This window comes from Schistocerca cancellata, unplaced genomic scaffold, assembly GCF_023864275.1.
Source record: "Schistocerca cancellata isolate TAMUIC-IGC-003103 unplaced genomic scaffold, iqSchCanc2.1 HiC_scaffold_1147, whole genome shotgun sequence".
Classification (NCBI taxonomy): Eukaryota; Metazoa; Arthropoda; class Insecta; order Orthoptera; family Acrididae; genus Schistocerca; species Schistocerca cancellata.
Genome location: NW_026047146.1, coordinates 7416387 through 7437877, shown reverse-complemented (window position 1 = coordinate 7437877; position 21491 = coordinate 7416387). Strand labels below are relative to the sequence as shown.

The following is a 21491-nucleotide window of genomic DNA, read 5'->3' as shown; positions in this document are numbered from 1 at the left end:
AAGGACTCAGATCTGCTCAGATCCGGATTAGGGATGTTTCAGAATTCCAGTAATTTATTTTATTTTTCAGTTAAATTTTTGTAATTCTGATTGCTAAGACCTGATACACTAATAAAAAAAATATTACATTATCCCGCCATTGCAGAGTAATACTGCAGCGATAAAACAAAAACGATGGAATATCACCAAAAGAAATCTTTTGTTGCAGAGAAAATGCGCCATTCAAAACAACAAAACGAGTGTACACACAGGCATCTGCCGACATCGATGTTAAAAATTCTGCAATATTTTCTAACAATGAACTGCTTTCAGTATGTCTCATTCCTGGGCTGTGACATCACAGCTGCTTACATTTCTAACAGGACATGGTGCAATATCGCGAATGTAGGTTTCAGAAGTGTTCCTTTCAACGTAAATGTAAGATGATGATGTGTGTCAGACTGCGTGATGAATTCCTTAAATCGTGGAGCATTATATTCTCATTCAAGACTTAACGCTTAGGACCAGCAATGTTGAAAAATTTGGTCCCAAAAGACCAGCAATTTATGCCATAATTTTAAATTTTGGTGGCACACTTGCATTTCATATATCTTGAAAAGATAATACACACAAAAAATGACCAAGTTTCGAGTTTAGTGTCTCATAATTATTATAGTTCTTTCATTGATTGCAGTTTATGCATTAATGCTGGCTAAAAGTATAGTTGCCTTTTCAAAAACAAGACTGAAATAAGTCCTTGAGCGATTTCACATGTAACAAGCTTTACTATGGGAAAAGTCAGTGGTGTACAGAACATGTAAACAGCCATGTAACCCACGAAGTGTCCAGTGCACATCAGTTACATTTATAATCGTGCTTGTCAGAAATATAAAGCTGCTAAAATTAAAGCTGGTGCTCTTAGGGTCCTGCCTAACCACACCTCGAAAAAAAAAAAAACAGCAAAAACTTTTGAAAAGTCGATAGTATATAGCAACACTAAGCTTTTCTTGTAGTTGTACTGATGTATATTAATTTAAATCATTAATGTCTTCAGTTTGTGTGTTTGCACATCTTAACATTCATGTTGTCATTGGCTGACTACATCATTTCCTATGCTCTGAATATTTGTGCCATCTTTGGTGAGATCATGTGACAAGAGCAATGCTTGGCTGGCAAAAGCACGTCACAATCATGATTTCAGTGCTTTGGAAGCTAGCGTAATGTAATGTAATTGATGGAATTTGTGTTTATACTTACGTGATACAAAAATATGTAGTGTACATGTTTCCATGCATCAAAGATCTTTCAAAAATTCTTTGATTTTTGCTAGGTTGAGATTCATAAAGTGCCAGGAAGTTATGCACAGGTTTATAAATCCATAACCATTCAAGGGATTGATAAGGTTTACAGCTCCTAGGGAAATGATATAATGTTTGGACATGGAAGAATGTACTTCCATCCAGTAAAACGTTTTTCAGCCTAGAAAGCGCGTTTCTAATTGGGCAATTTTTTCTTGCCAAAGTATACCCCCTAGTTAAGGTTTAAGCATTCCAATGCAATGAAGTGGTTATTGACAAGAAACACTGTGCACTAGTGGTACACTTGTTTTATCAGAGCAGCGGCACTGCATTGGAGGAATATTATTGAAATAAATGTGTTGAAGAGTACAATCAAGAAATTTGAAGAAATAGGTGAATTGAGTGGTGCAGCAGGCACTCATAGTGGTTGCTCAAGTTGCTTTTAGTACAACCGACCATGCAGCAGATGGCTCAAATTCTGCAGTAAGTGCTAGAGTACCCACACTTACACTCACCCCAATCAACAGTTCAAAACATTTTGTGGCACATTTTACACTAGTATCTCTATAAGGCGCAGAATGTGTTGCGGGGATTGGGCGCTAATGACCATAGCAGTTTTGCGCCCTAAAACCACAACCAAAAAAAAAAAAAATAATGTGTTGCTAAAGAAACCCCATGACTAAAGAAACCCCATGATAGGATACAACGCTGTGACTTTGCTTTCATTTTTGGCATGCATGGAAATGAGCGACCTTTTGCTGGGGAATATTCTTTGGGTGGGCAAGGCATATTTTACTCTGCATGGGGCTATGAATACACAGAACTGTCACATATGGGGTGTCCTCACAAATCTTGTGCAGGAACATCCACTCCACTCGGCTTACGTGACAGTGTGGTGTGATTTCATAAGCCACATATGAACCTTATAAAGACCTTGTTATGCAACGAGATTCCAGCATTTCAAGAACATAATAGTGTCTGTGACATTATGTGAGATGGGGTGGCATGATATGTCAGTTGTTGAGTGAACGATTGGTTTCATGAAACCTTCGGTATCATCCGCATTATATCTATGTAGTTTAAAGATATGTGGCCTTCGAGATCCCCTGACCTAAATTGATGCAACATGTGGATGTTGGGATATGTGAAAGATTTTTTGGGGATGTATCCAGATACTCCTGATGAGAAGGATATCATATGATGACAATCAACCTTATTGAACTGGATATGCTTTAGGTAACTGTTAACCATGTCATGTCATGGATCAGCATGTTGTAGATTCAGTAGACCATTTTGAACATGTATCTTCTGATCATATCCTAATAAACATATCAGAACCACCATTATCATTGGTCTGATCGTTTCTCCTCTTTTTCCTGCACTGATACCTCATTGTCACTGCTTACAGCGCCATATTTTCACCTGGTGGCGGAAATTGAAAAATTATTTTTCAGTGTACTTGGTGAGGACACCAGTTAATTAACACCCTACAATGTTACAGCATCCTGCAAAGGTATAGAGCCCACACTGCAGCACCCAGAACATTGTCAGTTTAATTATAATCACTGAAAACGCCTCAGATCGATTTCTTGTCATGAAAACAGGGTGCTGTTCAGACTATTTGTCCTCATTAGAGTCATAATAAAGTTGCTATGATGTCTTGCAGACATACCACATTCGTTCTATGATTGCTACTCAGCAGGGGTTTTTATCAACAGTGTGTGTTTATTGTTATTACAATGTAATAACTATGGTGACTGCTGCCAGTGTCTTATACAGTATGCAGTGTGTGCCACGTCTCTCCAACCACTCAAACCAGCCTGAACAGACTTATTATTCTCAATGAGTTCTGTCCGCAGTCATGGTCTAGTAGCTGGCATTGCTGCTTCTAGATCATGGGGTCCCAGGATTGATTCCTGGCCGCGTTGGGGACTTTCTCTGCCCAGTGACTGGGTATTTGCATTGTCCTCATCATATCTTCATCATTATCTGTGACAGTGGCTACCTTTGACTGTGTAAAAAAGTAGAATGTGTAAAAAGTAGGACTTTGTACAGGTGCTGACGACCGTGCTATTGAGTGCCCCACAAACCAAACATCATCATCCATGAGTTCTGAGACTAAAAGAACCGTACTTCAACGTATATTGATTATTGAGGCGGGTTGGTTGTCTTCGGGAGTGGTGACCCCAGTAACTAGCTTATATATATGCAGTGGGACTTCGCAACCAGCATTGGCTGAAAGACCAAGTAAAGGTGTCAAAGTCCTATTACTCTCCCGACCTTACTAGTTGTTGGATGGAGGGGTACCAGAGTAGGTAGATACAATGTAAGAAAGGGTTTTTGTTCATAATGACAGCTCTTTGGTTTGAGAATCGAGACAACGAAGGAATAAAGTAGAGGTAAGAGCTGTAGTGCCAACGTTTATAACATATGTGGTCTAAACCATTAGCAGTGTTATTGTCCAGGGTGTAGTACGTGTGTCGATAAAATATATGTGCACTTCCATTGACACTGCATGAATAGTGTATGAATGTACCTGCAACAAAAATTGTTGTGCAGTAAAGATTAAGGATTTGACACAAGTACCCAGTACATGCTTACATGGAGGTATCTAAAACAACTGATAAATAAGTAACATCAAAATTTATTTATTGTTGAACTTTTCCACAAATTCTCTTCATTATTCTGGTTTGTTTACAGTTGACTGGCATAGCATAAAATTTTAATTGTAAGTTTCATTTCTAGTACTTTGAGAAACAGAAAGGTATTTGTTTGAAACTTTACTTGCATATTTTTTTCGATTTCTTTCTTCATTATTAATATTCAGTTACTTCACTTTCCTATGTTGTATCTAATTGAGTTAAAAAGAAATAACAAGATTTAGTGATACAGTTGTCAACTTCTAGAATCCGACACATACAATGATACCAGTTACGTTAAAAAAATCGTGTGATCCTAATTAAGAGTTTAAAAACACACGAAATTTACCAGACCCATGCCAAACAAAACTATATACCCAACACATTGCAAAAAAGTGAAAAGTTATAGTCAGAACAAAAGAAAACACTGAAGCAGGCACGCCTTCAGTATCTGTAATCTTTTATTTCCAACATGTTCCACTTACTGGGGACCTGAAAGACATCACAGTTCTGATCTGTGGGAAAGGGTTTAACTGCAGGTGGAATAATGGGACCCAGATAGTACGGGGGTAGCTCATGCATCAGCTGTTATCACTGCCACTCAGTATGAAGTGTCAGCCTGCAGTGTTCAATGGGTGATGATGTGGCCATTAATATGTGTGTCCTTCAGTCAATGGTGTTCTGCAATGCCAGATGACCAAATGTTGGGAAGATGTAGAACTTTTCAAAAAGGCTCACTGCAAATGTACTGGAAAATTTACAACCATTTCCATCCTTTCAGACAATATTTCCATTTGTTCAAGGCTTCATATAAGTTGCAGTGCCAAAAACGCAGTCTTAGATTGAAACCATCTGCAAGTGTACCATTGACATTCATTCATCAGTTTGCATTTTTTTCCCCCTTGATTCCTCTGACATTGATTCTTGTTCATGAACAGTCATTATCCACCTAATTACCATCCATACTAGATACCTAATCAAAATAGCGAAGCTTGCACTAGTTCATGAATCACTGGGAATCAAACAAAAAAAATCTGTTTACTAGGTGAAATAAATTTATCATTGCCAGAGGTGAAATTGTCTGCAAAACAAAGAAAAGGCACTTAACGAGCTAAGATAATGGAAGAGGAACATTTAAAAATTATTTCTCTTGTTTAAATCTTAAATGCCTTGAACTTAATAATTGCTACATCTTTTGATAAATTTAATTACTTTGTGTAGACTATTAACTTGTAGCACTGTATTTTAAAAAGATTGTAACACATGCAATTATTTTAATTCTGATCTAAAAATTTCAAATGAAAGTGACAGTGACTCAGATTAATCATTATTGAATTTCCTCTGGTTATTTTCGTTTAAAACCATTTTTACCTCATCAGTTCTTTCCTTCTGGTGTAATATTATAATTTTAAATCGCTAACAGTAAATATGTAATTTCTTATGCACTTTTATGACTTGTGCCCTATAGTACTGGATTTATGGACATTCAAATATTGTTTCTTTGTTATATATATATATATACATGTAACATTCTGCTCCTCACTCTTCAGATTGACTCAGAGTACTGATGGGAGGTGTGGCGTATCATGTGAAGAAACGTCTCACCATCGACTGGTCCAGGATGAATTTATGATAGATATGGAGAAGTCAACACACGAGTTTGGTACCCATATAGGAGAGGTGACTGTTGATAAAGAATGCTCAGTTGCTACCCAATATGACTGTAGTACGAGGGAAAAGGAATTACATGTATATAGCTGTAATTTCTGTCAACAGGGCTTTCCTTCAAAATACAGACTCATAAAGCATGTGTTTATGCACATTGATGGCATGCAACCACCTTTGTATGTTTGTAAGTGGTGTGGTGAGATATTTGACAGTAAATTTAGTTTGAAAAAACATCTGAGAATGAGTGAGAATGATCACGTCTTAAATGCTGGCAACCATGAAAAATATGGCTATAGTGGTGAGCATCAAAGCAGTATCCTTTTGGATAGTTTGCCAGAAGTTTCTGTTACAGAACACAATGTGTGCTCTTCATACAAGGAAACTTGGAAAACTTCAAGGAAGTCCTGTAATGACGTGTGTAACACACCTATGAGAAATGATGCTGATAAAATAAGTGACTATGGAACTTTGTCTACAGCTGTTAATGTCAGTGCTCAGGGTGATCTACTTACTGCAAACAGTACGGACAAATGTGGTATTTGTGGCAAATTGTGTGGTAGGTCAGGTCATCCCAAGAGAGAGAAATTACTTGACACAGGAAAGAAACCCCACGAATGTGAGATTCGTGGCGAATCGTTTTCTCAGTCAGGTCATCTCAAGATAGATGAATTAATGCACACTGGGAAGAAACCTCACAAATGTAAGATTTGTGGGAGATATTTTGCTAGGTCGAGCAATCTCAAGAGACACGAATTAATTCACACTGGAAACAAACCTCACAAATGTGTGTTTTGTGACAAATCGTTTGCCCAGTCAGGTAGTCTCAAGACTCATGAGTCAATTCACACTGGAAAGAAACCTCACAAATGTGAGATTTGTGGGATCTCTTTTGCTAGGGCAGGTTATCTCAAGACTCACATTTTAATTCACACTGGGAAGAAACCTCACAAATGTAAGATATGTGGGAGAAGTTTTGTTTTGTCGAGCAATCTCAAGAGACATGAATTAATTCACAGTGGCAACAAACCTCACAAATGTGTGATTTGTGACAAATCGTTTGCCCAATCAGGTAGTCTCAAGACTCACGAGTTAATTCACACTGGAAAGAAACCTCACAAATGTGAGATTTGTGGGAAATCTTTTCATAGGTCAGATAGGCTCAAGACACATGAATTAGTTCACACTGGAAAGAAACCTCACAAATGTGAGATTTGTGGGAAATCTTTTGCTAGGTCAGGCTATCTCAAGGCACACTTATTAAATCACACTGGAAAGAAACCTCGCAAATGTTTGATTTGTGACAAATCGTTTGCACATCCAAGTAATCTGAAGACTCACCAATTAATTCACACTGGAAACAAAACTCACAAATGTGAGATTTGTGGGAGATGTTTTGCTTTGTCAAGTTATCTCAAGAAACATTTATTAATTCACACTGGGAAGAAACCTCACAAATGTAATATTTGTGGGAAATCCTTTGCTTTGTTGAATGATCTCAATAGGCACACATTAATTCACACTGGAAAGAAATCCCATGAATGCGATATTTGTGGAAAGTCTTTTGCTAGGGCAGGCAATCTCAAGGCCCATACATTACTTCACATTGGAGAGCAACCTCACAAATGTGAGATTTGTGGGAAATCTTTTGCTGTGTCCAGCATTCTCAAAACACATGCATTCATTCACATTAGAAAGAAACCTCACAAATGTGAGATTAGTGGGAAGTCATTTGCTATGTCAGGCGATCTCAAGACACATGCATTAGAACACATTGGAAGGGGACCTCACAAATGTGATGTCTGTGACAAAAGTTTCACTAAATTGGGTACTCTCAAGACACATGCATTGCTTCACGTCAGAAAGAAACTACAAGTAAGTGTTGGTGTACACAAATAGGTTTTCCTGGTTTGTGCCCTCAAGGCCTATAAAGTAATGGATGTAACCGGGAACAATAAATTGCAGTTCCTGTGAAATAACATTAAAATGTGGTAGAATTGTGGAAAAAAAATGTGCAATGATGTGTACTATAGAGTGGTAACAGATAATGTGACAATATAAAAATCCATATCTACAGATTGTGATGTCAAGAACTTCTATTACTAAATACTCCAGAAACATGAATCAAATGTGTTTTTGTCATTAACACTGCTGCTTTTTCCTATCGATCTTGGGACAAGAAGATTGTGAATTGTGATAAATGATTTACCTTCGTCAGTAATCATAAGTACAATGCAATATTCAGTATAAGGCCAAGGAAATGTGATGACTTGCTGCTTAATATTCTAGACATAGTCATTATGTAGTACTTTAACTGCACTTTAGAAACAATGTTATCAAAAATATATCCATGGCACTTCCTTCATAAAGGCTAGTAAACTTAACACTGGAGAAACGTGGTTATGGCATTATTTTACTAATGTATGTTTTGTGAAGAGATCTGCTGTGTGTGTCATTAATAGCGTGTACATTTATGTTCTGTTCATATTAATCCTGCATTTGTAAACGTAACAACAAATATAACAATCTAATTGATAGCATGTTTGTCCACTTTTGGAACACAATACATGAACAATTCTACATGATATGGACTTGACATGTCGTTTTCATATTTCTGGATGTATGTTGCACCAGTTGTATTGCACACATTCAAATCAGCTAAATGGTGTGGTCGAGACATCAGTGTTAGTTACCATGCTACTCAGACCACTGTGTAGTCGTTCTGTACATGTGACATGGACAGTTACCTGCTGAAAGCTGCCTTCACTGTGGGAGAGCACATCAGGCATGAAGGAATCTATGTAGTTCCAATAAAGGTGACATGTCTGCAACTGTCATGATGCCTCCAATTATTACCAGATGTCCCAAAGGAGCCCAAGTGACTTGCCCGATAGCATAATGGGTCCTCGATCTGGTGCCATTCACCTACATGACTGCATATCTGGATGTGGCATTCACCTGGTGTAACAAGAAATGTCACTTGTCCTGACAGTTGGCAGTTTACATTAGCATTGACCTCCATTCCAGCATCAATGATCCCTTGTGCAATGCAGTTGCAATTGAACAATTTGATGGGTTAGTATGGAAACATACAGAGACCATATGTTGTGGAGCCCTATGTTCAAAAATGTACACTGAATTGTGTGTTTTAAAATGTGTATGGCCTCTCCAGCATTATTTTCTGTCATTAGATATGCCTCATATTGCCACGTTTCCAGCTTTACAGAGCAGACAAGCCTCTGATCTCCATGATTTGTGATGAGGTATAGATGTATTACATCTTTTGATAAGGTTATGGATTTATCACCTTTCAACCACTTTCTCTGGATGTGCACAACAGTAGCATAGGTCCAGCCAACCAGCTTCACCACTTTTGAGGTGTTAGTTCCCAACTGCAATACCACTGTAACCTGTCCTTTGCTAAAGTCACTTATGTCATTGGATTTACATTTTCACAGCCTATCTAATTGGTAGAACAATTCCTTCTTAATCTCTGATCTGCTATACTTGTAATCTGAATACTGCATCATGTGTGTACAACATGGCATTCATTCTCCTCACAGGCAGTGTTCATGATATTTTTGCTCATCAATGCATCTTCATGTAAATGGGTCAGATGGGAAAATGTGTAATCTAACAAAATCATTGTGCTTGGTTACCATTTACACCAGTGCACAATAGCCATATTTTTTTGTGAAATTTTTTTGTTTCACAAAGCTCTGTACGTAATTCAGAGATATTGTAGATAAGTGTTATGCACCTCTTAATTCTTTGTTAAGCGTTTAATACTGTATAAGGTACATGCAAGAACAACATTTGGGAGAGCTGAGAATGTGAGTACTAAATATGTCCAGTGTTATAGTCAAAGATGTTTCCATTTTGCATATTTTTCTTAATTTGTGTAAATAAACATGACGTTTTAGGAAATGTGTACTTACGCTTCATTTTTAATTTCAGAATGATTGTTTTTATTTTTGATTCCCTAGCTATTTGTTATTGGTGAAAGTGGTTTAGTACATGTTCCTTCATATGTGTAACAACTGGGGTTGGTTATAATTAAGTGATTGGCACTGTTCTGTTTTACTACACTTTGTAGAGATGTGATTACATTTATTCCATCTTTCTCATGATAGTACATCCAGATGCATTTTTATTAAATATTTTTTTAATTTATTTTTAAATATTTTACTAAATATTTTCCAATAAAAGGAAAGAAAAACCAGGCTTCTGGACAATAGCCTTATATTCAGATGAATCTGAAAATATACTACTAAGTGTGGCGACTTTACATATTATGAATCTCTAAGCAAAACAGTAAAATTTGTAGTAACATGTTAAAAAAGGTTCACAATGCGGACTGAATATCTATATGTGCAGCTAAAGATGGGTTATGTAGCGTTTCTCTAGTACAAGAGATGTAAGCAGAAAATAAACATATTCAGTGGTTGTGTGGGAAACCACCCAAAGACCTGAGTCTACATAAACACAGTGCATACCAATTAATTAAAGAGTGTAACTGCACCTATTTAAATAATTACCTAAGCTAATCACTACAGAATAAATTATTGCACAGGAATTGTCAAGGAAAAGTCAATTGTAGGATGTGGATCCAGGAACACATGGCAGTCAAGCATATTGTTAAAAAAAACAACAATGGAGAGTGCTTTGAAACTTCTGACTGGTGTTTACATCAGAACTCTACCTGTAAGATCACTAACAGACTGAGGGCATAGTGCTGGAGAATGGGATGGAAGGGCACATCTGATCAGACTGAAAGCTGGTTGAAAGAGAGCCAAATTGAACCTGGCTATGCTCTATGAACCTGTGTGACCATTAACAGCTGTCTGATTGGTTGCTGGATGGGTTTCTAGAATTTTTCCTCACTAGCAATGCTTCCTGGAAGTGTAACCCTTCAGCATCCTCACTGTCAGAATGGTATGAATGTGAGCAAGGCATATACAGTGGTAACTGGTACAGAACCAGCCCCTGCCTAGCCACAGCTCTGCAGTGAAACATATTTCATTTAGTGTTTCCCACTCAGTCTGTCAGCCTACCACACACATGTCACTCTCAATCCGTAGCAGCAGGCTAATTATTTCAAAATTACAAAAGTAGTAGTTTATTATTTGAAAATGATCCTTTGGATGGGTGGCTCTTGCTAAGGGATGCAAGCTTCTAATATGGGAAACAAAGAATTTCCAAAATACAGTAAAAAAGTGGACAGGAATAGAAAACTCAAAAGTATTTAAGAAGTTACAGATAATAGTACAATAATTATGAGTTTGAATTGGCTGATTTAGGTTATTGTAGAAATATATACAGCCAAGTGAGATGATGCACTGGTACAGTGGTGTTGTAGTGCAGGGGCAACAGATGTGCCAACCACGTTCTGAGCCAGCAGGGACAGCATGGGGGCTGTCAAGATGCATCAGCTGTGCAGTGGCTAGGCTGCTGCAATGGTGATTCCCGTGGGCAGTGATATAGTATTGTGGTCAGGAATGACAGCATTGGGGCCACCATTTGTTGTTACCAGTTATGAAGATCATGGAAGACTGTAACACTGCATCGAAGGGGTGCAGCAGAAGGTGGGCTGGGTATTTCAATACAAAAGGAGGTTTAGCTAAATAATATTGATAAGATTCATAATTTTTCTATAATCTCTGCAGTTTGTAGTATAAAAGTTAAAATTACAAAGTTATTGAAGGATACATTACAAACCGATTATATATCCATAATAAGCTAATCTCATTAAGACAACTGTAGCACTATCATTGTGTTATTAAATCTTATTTCATGTACTCAACTGATACTGATTGTTAAATCCTACCTCATTGGTTTGGTCCTTAACTGAGTGGAATGTAACTCTCCCATGTTACAGAATAAGAAAAATGACAAAATTATACAATGGAAACAAACTAATACACATTAGCAGCCCTTCTCCTAATGCTTAGTCGTAAATAAGAGTCGTGACTGAATTGTGCCAGGATCCAAAATCCACTTAAGTATAAAATTACCCAACAGCTGCTTCCTGTGCACCACCGGTTTTGGTGATCTGAATACTTCACAATATCCTTGATTACATATGATCCATATAACAATTCTGAGCACAACTACAGTGACTGCAAGAGAGATGACACCAGGGCAACCGCTGTATGTAGGTATTCCAGCTTCCTCCACTCAGTGAAGTGTGCGTTGCTGTGGTCAGTGGTAACTTGCAATTTTCCCAAGCTAGTATTCGTCAGTGGTTTGCAGAAAACGAGTCTTTGATTTGATTGGTAGTGTAGACAGGCTGTCGGTTAGGTGCCATCACAAAAGGTGTTTCAGGCAAATTAGCAGAAAAAGTTTAAAGCTGTTGTGTGTGTAAGTTAAATGAGCAGATAAGCTAATGGTGGGTGTGATACATCATAGTAAGAACGTTAAATAAAAGTCTACTGTTAGAGAAACTCGAGAAGTCAGATGTGTAAATGTATGGTTACAGCAGAGAACTGTTGCTATAGTTGACTGTGCTACCAAATACGGTAATCTGTTCCCAGTGGACATAAATAAAGATTTGTGGATTGCAACAACTGTGCTAGAGCAACGGAATTATTTAGGACCCTCTAAAAGCAGTGCAATTTCACAATTCATGACACTGGCGCAGGGTAATAAGTTAGGCCTCTTGTAATAATTATTATAAATGCACAGTTGAACCTCGAACTACATGACAGTCCAATGAACAACACTTGCAAACAAACAGGACGTCCATTTGCCAAACATGGCGTTCATAAGTAGCTACACAGGCGACAAGGAAAGAAAAGGTGATAACATTCAAATTTGCAACTGGTGCAAGTCATGGGCAGGGATATCTGCTCATTTAACACATCTGTAGATCATGACAGTTGTACAATAGCATCAGTGCAATAATACAGCAAGGTTGATCCCTACATGGGCATTTGCATGTGTACTGATGCATGAAATGAATTATTAGTTATGGTTTGCTGGAAGGTTTCAGCTGGCACTAAGTTGGGGCTGAGTCTCTCTTGCAGTCGTGGCTGAATGGTAGTGAGCAGGGTTTGAACATTCAACTGTTGCTTGGGTGTTAAACAACAAGATCTGTAAGGCTTTGGTTATTTCCAGAGTAGCAGTGAGTTTGCACAGTTCCCTGCGAATTAAGTCACGCTGGATCGTGTTTTTAAGTCCCTAATATTGCAGTATTAGCACAGTGACTATATTGTGGGTTTGTCAGTAGTTAGCTGAAAGGTTGTCTTCATTGTGAGTGAGCCATACATGCAAGCATACTAGGATTTCATGATACTGCGTAACAAAGAATGAAGCTCGCTGGGAAGCTTTATCACAGCGATCAGCGTCAGTCTGATCAGGGATACCAAATTTGTTTTCAGCACAGCTGCACTTCTATTAAATCAAACTCGCATAGCAAGGCGGAGTGGTACTGTGACTGGTTGTTCACAGGATGAACAGAGTCTATTATGTAGTGAAGGAGAATTAGATCAGTATGAAAAGACAGAGATGGTAGTACCCATTGTCTGGTCATTTCTTCTTGCATGCTGCAAAAGTTAGCACTCATGTGGGGGCAATTTCAACAGGGTACCAAGATTCGATGGCTTCACAGTCAAGATGATTGATCAGCAGTATTTATAGCTTGTTCACAGGTGCTAGTTGTCTTGAAGCTTTGCACAAGTTTAAAAGTTCGGTATTCTTTGGAAAAAATAGTGATGATTTATGTTGAGTAGGGCTGAATGTTGAGAGGACTGAATTCACAGCCAGTTGCTTTTGGCATCCTTTTAGAAGGGACATAAGACGTTATAGCCTAGCATATTGCAGAATTTGGTCAACAGTTGGCTAATGTGTATGGTTTACTGTAGCTGTACTAATTGTATACTTTGTTGTTAAATCAAATGTGAGTTTCTATCCCCACTTTTCTGAAAATCTAATGAGAATGAAACCACATTTTGGAAGTGTCCATTATGTAAACTGGCATGAATATGGAGATGTTAGATTTAGGACAAGGATGTCAAAATAGGAGCCAGTAGACCTACCCAGTAGTGATACCTTCCTTGGTAAGCTATGGGAAAGAGTAGAGGGCTAACCTGATAGGAAAATGGCCAAACCAGCTTCAATTGTCTCTAACGAAATTAAAGTTGCTAGTATTGGTTACAATTATAATTGTAATGTATTAAAATATAACAGATGGTGTAATAAGGATGGGAGGTGAACTAGGAAAGGAATCATGATCAACTGTCCATGCTCGTGATGTCTCAAGCAAACAAGCATGTTGTGCACCATGCAGGGTAGCCTATGTAATAGACTGAAGACAGGTGTTCACAGTAGTCAATTTTTGAAAAGGGTTGTAGTCTTGTGACTGATGAGGGACCCAAATGGTCCAAGCCAGTCCTAATTAAATTAGGTGATAATAAACTGATGGCAGAACATGACAGTATGAAGTGAGAAACAAATACATTAACAGGAAAAGAGGTGACATCATGCATTACAATTACTGCAACTTACATTTAATCATAAAGGGAAGTAATAGGAAGGGCAGGAGCTTGTTGCTAGATGAATCAGTCGTTTTTCGTCATCTCATCAGCCTATCAAGGTGTAATGAACTCATGAGTAGTAGGAATCGAAGTGAGTGTGCTGCTGCCATACAAGATTTGTGTCATAAAGCCATAGAATTTTATTCTGGTGCTATAAAAATTTGTCAAAGCTAAAGTTAGTAAAGGAATGTTAAATGAGCAGAAACGCCTATAGATACACGAGGTAAGTAAATGAGTTAAAAGAGGCAAATCATTCATAGTTTTTCTCAGTGATGCAATGCTGGCAAGTACATTATCTTTGTAGGTGTGTAAGGCACTGGGCTGTGTCCAACTGTATACCTGTTTATAATGTACTACATGTGAGTGCATAATGTAGTACGAATTAGTGGGAATGAAAGAGTCACAAAAGTAACCAGTATCAGTAATGTATGTATATACAGAGACACTGCTCTCATGCTCAGTGACAGATGGGCAAGCACAGACCAGTTGAACAGATTGCTTGAAGCATTCTAAATCTTTCCATACACAGAATGGTGGTCATCAGATGTGTTTGCACTCATGTCATCAAAATAGCAGAGCCTAACTGGTAGGTAAAACACAACACTGGAGGAACAAATGCACAAAATTGTGGTTTAGTGAGTATTTAATTAGAGTATGAGCGTAACTGATAACATTGGTGGCGGCCACATTGGGAAAAGACATCATTATTCATATTTCTTCTTGAAGGAGTGAGCAAGGCTGAAATTGATGTGGTGCCAGGTGCATCAGCCGGGAACTGCTTGATAAATGTGATTATGTACTGCTGAATGACACATTTCATTCAGTGGAATATGTAGATAATCTCTGAGGTCCCCTTTTGCTCAACGACGATGAGTAATATAGCACAAGTGTTCATAAGCATCAAATGGAGGCTCCAGTATTATTTTAAAAATATACTAAAGAGATAGATACTCAAGGGCATATCAGTGTTCAGATTGGAAACAATGTGGAACATTATTGCCTGTGTACGCATAGTATTCAAAGCAGTGTCAGTGGTAGGTGAAACATGATGAGTCAAAATAACATGATAGTGTATGAATTACAGATACCCACTCAGGGAACACTCTGTAAGGGTCCAAGAGCGAATGTTGTGTGTCATAGGTGTTTGTGTTGTGTGTGAGTGGAGCCACTACAACCATAAGTGAGGTACTGTAGTTTTCAGTGTGCAAGTGGGGCACTCATGTTTTTGTGTGACAGCAAGATGAATGATGGTAGAAAGGACCATAGTACAAAGACAAATCATAAGTAAGTGGTAAGACCAGACCAGAGTCTCTGTGATGGCTAACCATACCGTGTTAGGACGATGCCCCTGGAGGAACCTGAAGGCCAAGCAACATCCTCCGTCTCATTTGCATGGGGTAGATGTTGAAAGACACTAACTGCCTATCTAGCGAGTCTCATTGGTTCCTTTCACACATAAATTGTTGAGCAGTTAATGATATGGAATAAACAGGAGGGCTGTACATCGAACAAGGCATATCACATTTCTCAAACTATATCATTGTTTAATGGTCTTACATCATTATGTTAAATGTAAGTTGTTGTAAAGAAAGACAGTAAAAGAGAGAGCAGTAGTATTACTTTCAGGCTATGATGCACATTGGAAGCAGTACTAAACTTTCTGGAATCACCTTTGTCCAATTAAAACATACCATATGAATATCTTAAAAGAATGATCAAGGTTCCAGATAGTTCTCTTATGGAGTGGTAAGTCCATAATTTGCAAAGCATACATCTACACTCCTGGAAATGGAAAAAAGAACACATTGACACCGGTGTGTCAGACCCACCATACTTGCTCCGGACACTGCGAGAGGGCTGTACAAGCAATGATCACACACACGGCACAGCGGACACACCAGGAACCGCGGTGTTGGCCGTCGAATGGCGCTAGCTGCGCAGCATTTGTGCACCGCCGCCGTCAGTGTCAGCCAGTTTGCCGTGGCATACGGAGCTCAATCGCAGTCTTTAACACTGGTAGCATGCCGCGACAGCGTGGACGTGAACCGTATGTGCAGTTGACGGACTTTGAGCGAGGGCGTATAGTGGGCATGCGGGAGGCTGGGTGGACGTACCGCCGAATTGCTCAACACGTGGGGCGTGAGGTCTCCACAGTACATCGATGTTGTCGTCAGTGGTCGGCGGAAGGTGCACGTGCCCGTCGACCTGGGACCGGACTAAAGTGACGCACAGATGCACGCCAAGACCGTAGGATCCTACGCAGTGCCGTAGGGGACCGCACCGCCACTTCCCAGCAAATTAGGGACACTGTTGCTCCTGTGGTATCGGCGAGGACCATTCGCAACCGTCTCCATGAAGCTGGACTACGGTCCCACACACCGTTAGGCCGTCTTCCGCTCACGCCCCAACATCGTGCAGCCCGCCTCCAGTGGTGTCGCGATAGGCGTGAATGGAGGGACGAATGGAGACGTGTCGTCTTCAGCGATGAGAGTCGCTTCTGCCTTGGTGCCAATGATGGTCGTATGCGTGTTTGGCGCCGTGCAGGTGAGCGCCACAATCAGGAGTGCATACGACCAAGGCACACAGGGCCAACACCCGACATCATGGTGTGGGGAGCGATCTCCTACACTGGCCGTACACCACTGGTGATCGTCGAGGGGACACTGAATAGTGCACGGTACATCCAAACCGTCATCGAACCCATCGTTCTACCATTCCTAGACCGGCAAGGGAACTTGCTGTTCCAACAGGACAATGCACGTCCGCATGTATCCCGTGCCACCCAACGTGCTCTAGAAGGTGTAAGTCAACTACCCTGGCCAGCAAGATCTCCGGATCTGTCCCCCATTGAGCATGTTTGGGACTGGATGAAGCGTCGTCTCACGCGGTCTGCACGTCCAGCACGAACGCTGGTCCAACTGAGGCGCCAGGTGGATATGGCATGGCAAGCCGTTCCACAGGACTACATCCAGCATCTCTACGATCGTCTCCATGGGAGAATAGCAGCCTGCATTGCTGCAAAAGGTGGATATACACTGTACTAGTGCCGACATTGTGCATGCTCTGTTGCCTGTGTCAATGTGCCTGTGGTTCTGTCAGTGTGATCATGTGATGTATCTGACCCCAGGAATGTGTCAGTAAAGTTTCCCCTTCCTGGGACAATGAATTCACGGTGTTCTTATTTCAATTTCCAGGAGTGTAATTTGTGAAACACGTGAATGGAGTGGTGATATTCCCATTGCTAAGATATATGAGACAAGATGATGTGGATAAATCATAGGTAGGCTTATTGGGGGCCTAGATGAAGTACTTAGCTATATTCCTGTCAGTGATCAAACACTTACTGTTTGACAACTGATGTGCTAAATCATTCCTCTAGAAAATAACATTGGCTCCTTGCTTAACTAACCAATTGAGAGTCGGCACATACCGTGCAATAAGTCTTTGGATGATAGTTAAGGCAGACACTGCAACAAGGCAGCAGCGATAACTCATAGTATTGGCTGGAGTAGTGAAATAGAACTGGAACTATCGTACTATGAGAGTCACATGGTCAAGATGTGCTCAGACTAGTCCCTTCTTGACGGAAGAAGAAGAAGAACAGAACAGATTGAGGGACATGATGGTAGGGACAGGAGTAACAGGGAAGGGTTAAGAAACTAACTGCAATGATATGTGACTACAGAATTTCTCCAGCAGTACAGGGTGACTGTTCGTCGCACATTAGCAATAGTGTAAGAAACCATGTCATTGAGAGGTTGTCCCTATTCGTCCTTGTTTACTGAGAATGAGAATCAGTGATTCTACATGCATTTTTAGCAGATAGCCAGGTTAAAAAAAAGGCTAGCATAATCTTCATTATCACGTGCAAGCACCATAGGATTGTCTAACAGCAAAATGGTACAACCATGGATCCATGCATACCTTTATTCATATCTGTGGGGTTGTATCAAAATTATGTCCACTTGTATATTAACCATTTCGAATACAGGTAACTCCCATCAGGTCTTGTGGGAACAACTCGTTTTAATTATGCGTACACATTTGAATACTGGTAGATGCAGTAAAAGCGCAACTAAAATTAAGAAATAGTATTGTATTACTTGGCCAGAGTACACGCAGTGTAGTTCATGATACCAAAAGTGGATGGAAAGATAACATGCGTCACTGCACTGCATGTAATAAGTAAGTTTTCCCAGAAGGATATGAAATCACAGTCACTGGCTTACCCACAAAAGGAAGAAATAAAATCATTGTTGTATAAGAACGATGCACACTGACGATCAGAGTATTTCAAATGAAATACTGTGTTAAAGCTTAAAGAAAGGTAATTTACCACATATTAGTACAACAAACGATCTCACTGTTTTTGGCAAGTCTCAGAGCACAGTGACTATCATGACATCATTTCTATCACACATGAAATACAGTAAACAAAATACAGAAAAAAGTAACGCAAAGCATAAAAAGAGGTACTCATGGAAATATTTAAAGTTAAATGCAAATGAACATTTATGAATGGCATGCTTTCACAGTAACTGTTGCAGTGACAAGAACAGTTAACGCATCACTGTGTAATTACAACAATCAATGCATCTACCCTTCTTTGCAAAACAGTAAGTATTTCTTATTCATCAATACGACAGTGAAGGTGCTACTGTTGTTTGAAAATTGTTTGTCTCTTAACTTCATATAGAACTGGACATAATTAAACATTACCTTTCACAAACCATTGCTGGGAAACTACGTTTGACACCCCCTGTGTCTTAGTGCATTTCAAGTATCATTGTCTGGTAATGAAGTTAAATTATTTGTTGATACAGAAGCACTATATAATTCAACTTATCTATGCTTTCGTTCTCCTGACCTACTATTGATACCCTGTATTTATGTCATGCTGGATCTGTGTTCTCAACACGTAGCAGTGTCTTCTGACTATGGACTTACCTGTGATGTTCAGAATTTCACGTCTGAAGTCTATTGTAAAGTAGGTGGAGAATCGAGGAAAGTGTAGTTTTTAAAGGCGTAATACATTTTCTATAATGGCATGTGACAAAATTCGTAACCATAAATCGCTTGTTTCACCAGATCAGTCCACATGAGGTACGATACATTCCACCACAAATTACGAGGACCAGGATTTAGCCGGCTGGAGTGGCCGAGCGGTTCTAGGCGCTGCAGTCTGGAACCACGCGATCGCTACGGTCGCAGGTTCGAATCCCGCCTCGGGCATGGATGTGTGTAACGTCCTTAGGCTAGTTAGGTTTAAGTAGTTCTAAGTTCTAGGGGACTGATGACCTCAGAAGTTAAGTCCCATAGTGCTCAGAGCCATTTGAACCATTTTATCCCTTACATACAAAGAATATAGATCATCTGACGTGCAAAGGTGCTGCCAAACAGTAACGTATGCTACACTATATGCATGCGTTTGCCTGACTACTAGTAAAATTTTGCAGTGTGAGTTATTCTTTGTTTACAAAAGGCTAACACAACCTCCAAAAATGGTTCAAATGGCTCTGAGCACTATGGGACTTAACATCTGTGGTGATCAGTCCCCTAGAACTTAGAACTACTTACACCTAACTAACCTAAGGACATCACACACATCCATACCCGAGGCAGGATTCGAACCTGCGACCGTAGCGGTCACGCGGTTCCAGACTGAAACGCCTAGAACTGCATGGCCACCCCAGCTGGCACACACAACCTCCAGATAATACTGTTTTATACATTATAACTTCCCACCAGTGTGTACTACGAGACTCTTGGGTAATTTAAAATAGCTGTGTTTTCCAGATTTTAAGGGAGTGTGTCAAGTACATGATCTATGTAGGTTACTCATTGCATAAATTAGTCTTTAGTGTGAATTCCAAACACTTTGTATACAGGGTGGTCCATTGATCGTGACTGGGCCAAATATCTCACTAAATAAGCGTCAAACGAAAAAACTACACAGAACGAAACTTGTCTAGCTTGAAGGGGCAAACCAGATGGCGCTATGATAGGCCCGCTAGATGGCGCTGCCATAGGTGAAATGGATACCAGCTGCGTTTTTTATAATAGGGTCTCCCATTTTTATTACATATTTGTGTAGTACGTAAAGAAATATGAATGTTTTAGTTGGACCACTTTTTTCGCTTTGTGATAGATGGCGCTCTAATAGTCACAAACATGTGGCTCGCAATTTTAGACGAACAGTTGGTAACAAGTAGGTTTTTTAAATTAAAATACAGAACGTAGGTACGTTTGAACGTTTTATTTCGGTTGTTCCAATGTGATACATGTACTTTTGTGAACTTATCATTTCTGAGAACGCATGCTGTTACAGCGCGATTATTTGTAAATACCACATTAATAAATGCTCAAAATGATGCCCGTCAACCTCAGTGCCTTTGGCAATACGTGTAACGACATTCCTCTCAACAGCGAGTAGTTCGCCTTCCGTAATGTTTGCACATGCATCGTCAGTGCGCTGACGCATGTTGTCAGGCGTTGTCGGTGGATCACGATAGCAAATATCCTTCAACTTTCCCCACAGAAAGAAATCCGGGGACGTCAGGTCCGGTGAACGTGCGGGCTTTGGTATGGTTTCGACGACCAATCCACCTGTCATGAAATATGCTATTCAATACCGCTTCAACCGCACGCGAGCTATGAGCCGGACATCCATCATGTTGGAAGAACATTGCCATTCTGTCATGCAGTGAAACATTTTGTAGTAACATCGGTAGAACATTACGTAGGAAATCAGCATACATTGCACCATTTAGATTGCCATCGATAAAATGGGGGCCAATTATCCTTCTTCCCATAATGCTGCACCATACATTAACCCGCCAAGGTCGCTGATGTTCCACTTGGCGCAGACATCGTGGATTTTCCGTTGCCCAATAGTGTATATTATGCCGGTTTACGTTTCCACTGTTGGTGCATGACGATTCGTCGCTAAATAGAACTCGTGAAAAAATCTGTCATCATCCCGTAATTTCTGTTGTGCCCAGTGACAGAACTGTATACGACGTTCAAAGTCGTCGCCATGCAATTCCTGGCTCATAGAAATATGGTACGGGTGCAATCGATGTTGGTGTAGCATTCTCAACACCGACGTTTTTGAGATTCCCTATTCTCGCGCAATTTGTCTGCTACTGATGTGCGGATTAGCCGTGACAACAGCTAAAACACCTACGTGGGCATCGTCATTTGTTGCAGGTCGTGGTTGTCGTTTCATATACGGCTGAACACTTCCTGTTTCCTTAAATAACGTGACTATCCGGCGAACGGTCCGGATGATGGCGTCCAGGATACCGAGCAGCATACATAGCACACGCCCGTTTGGCATTTTGATCATAACAGCTGTACATCAACAAGATGTCGAC

General features: G+C 39.8%; 1 protein-coding gene across 1 annotated transcript in view; it reads left to right on the top strand.

Annotated features, from left to right (window-relative positions):
* Window positions 1-9487, top strand: part of LOC126159795 (zinc finger protein 729-like) — a 400570-nt gene extending 391083 nt beyond the window's left edge. The window contains exon 2 of the mRNA XM_049916576.1: window positions 5467-9487. Within this exon, the coding sequence (XP_049772533.1) occupies window positions 5546-7480 (1935 nt within the window). The 5' untranslated portion in view covers window positions 5467-5545 and the 3' untranslated portion in view covers window positions 7481-9487. The remainder of the gene's footprint in view (window positions 1-5466) is intronic.
* The last annotated feature ends 12004 nt before the right edge of the window (window positions 9488-21491 follow it).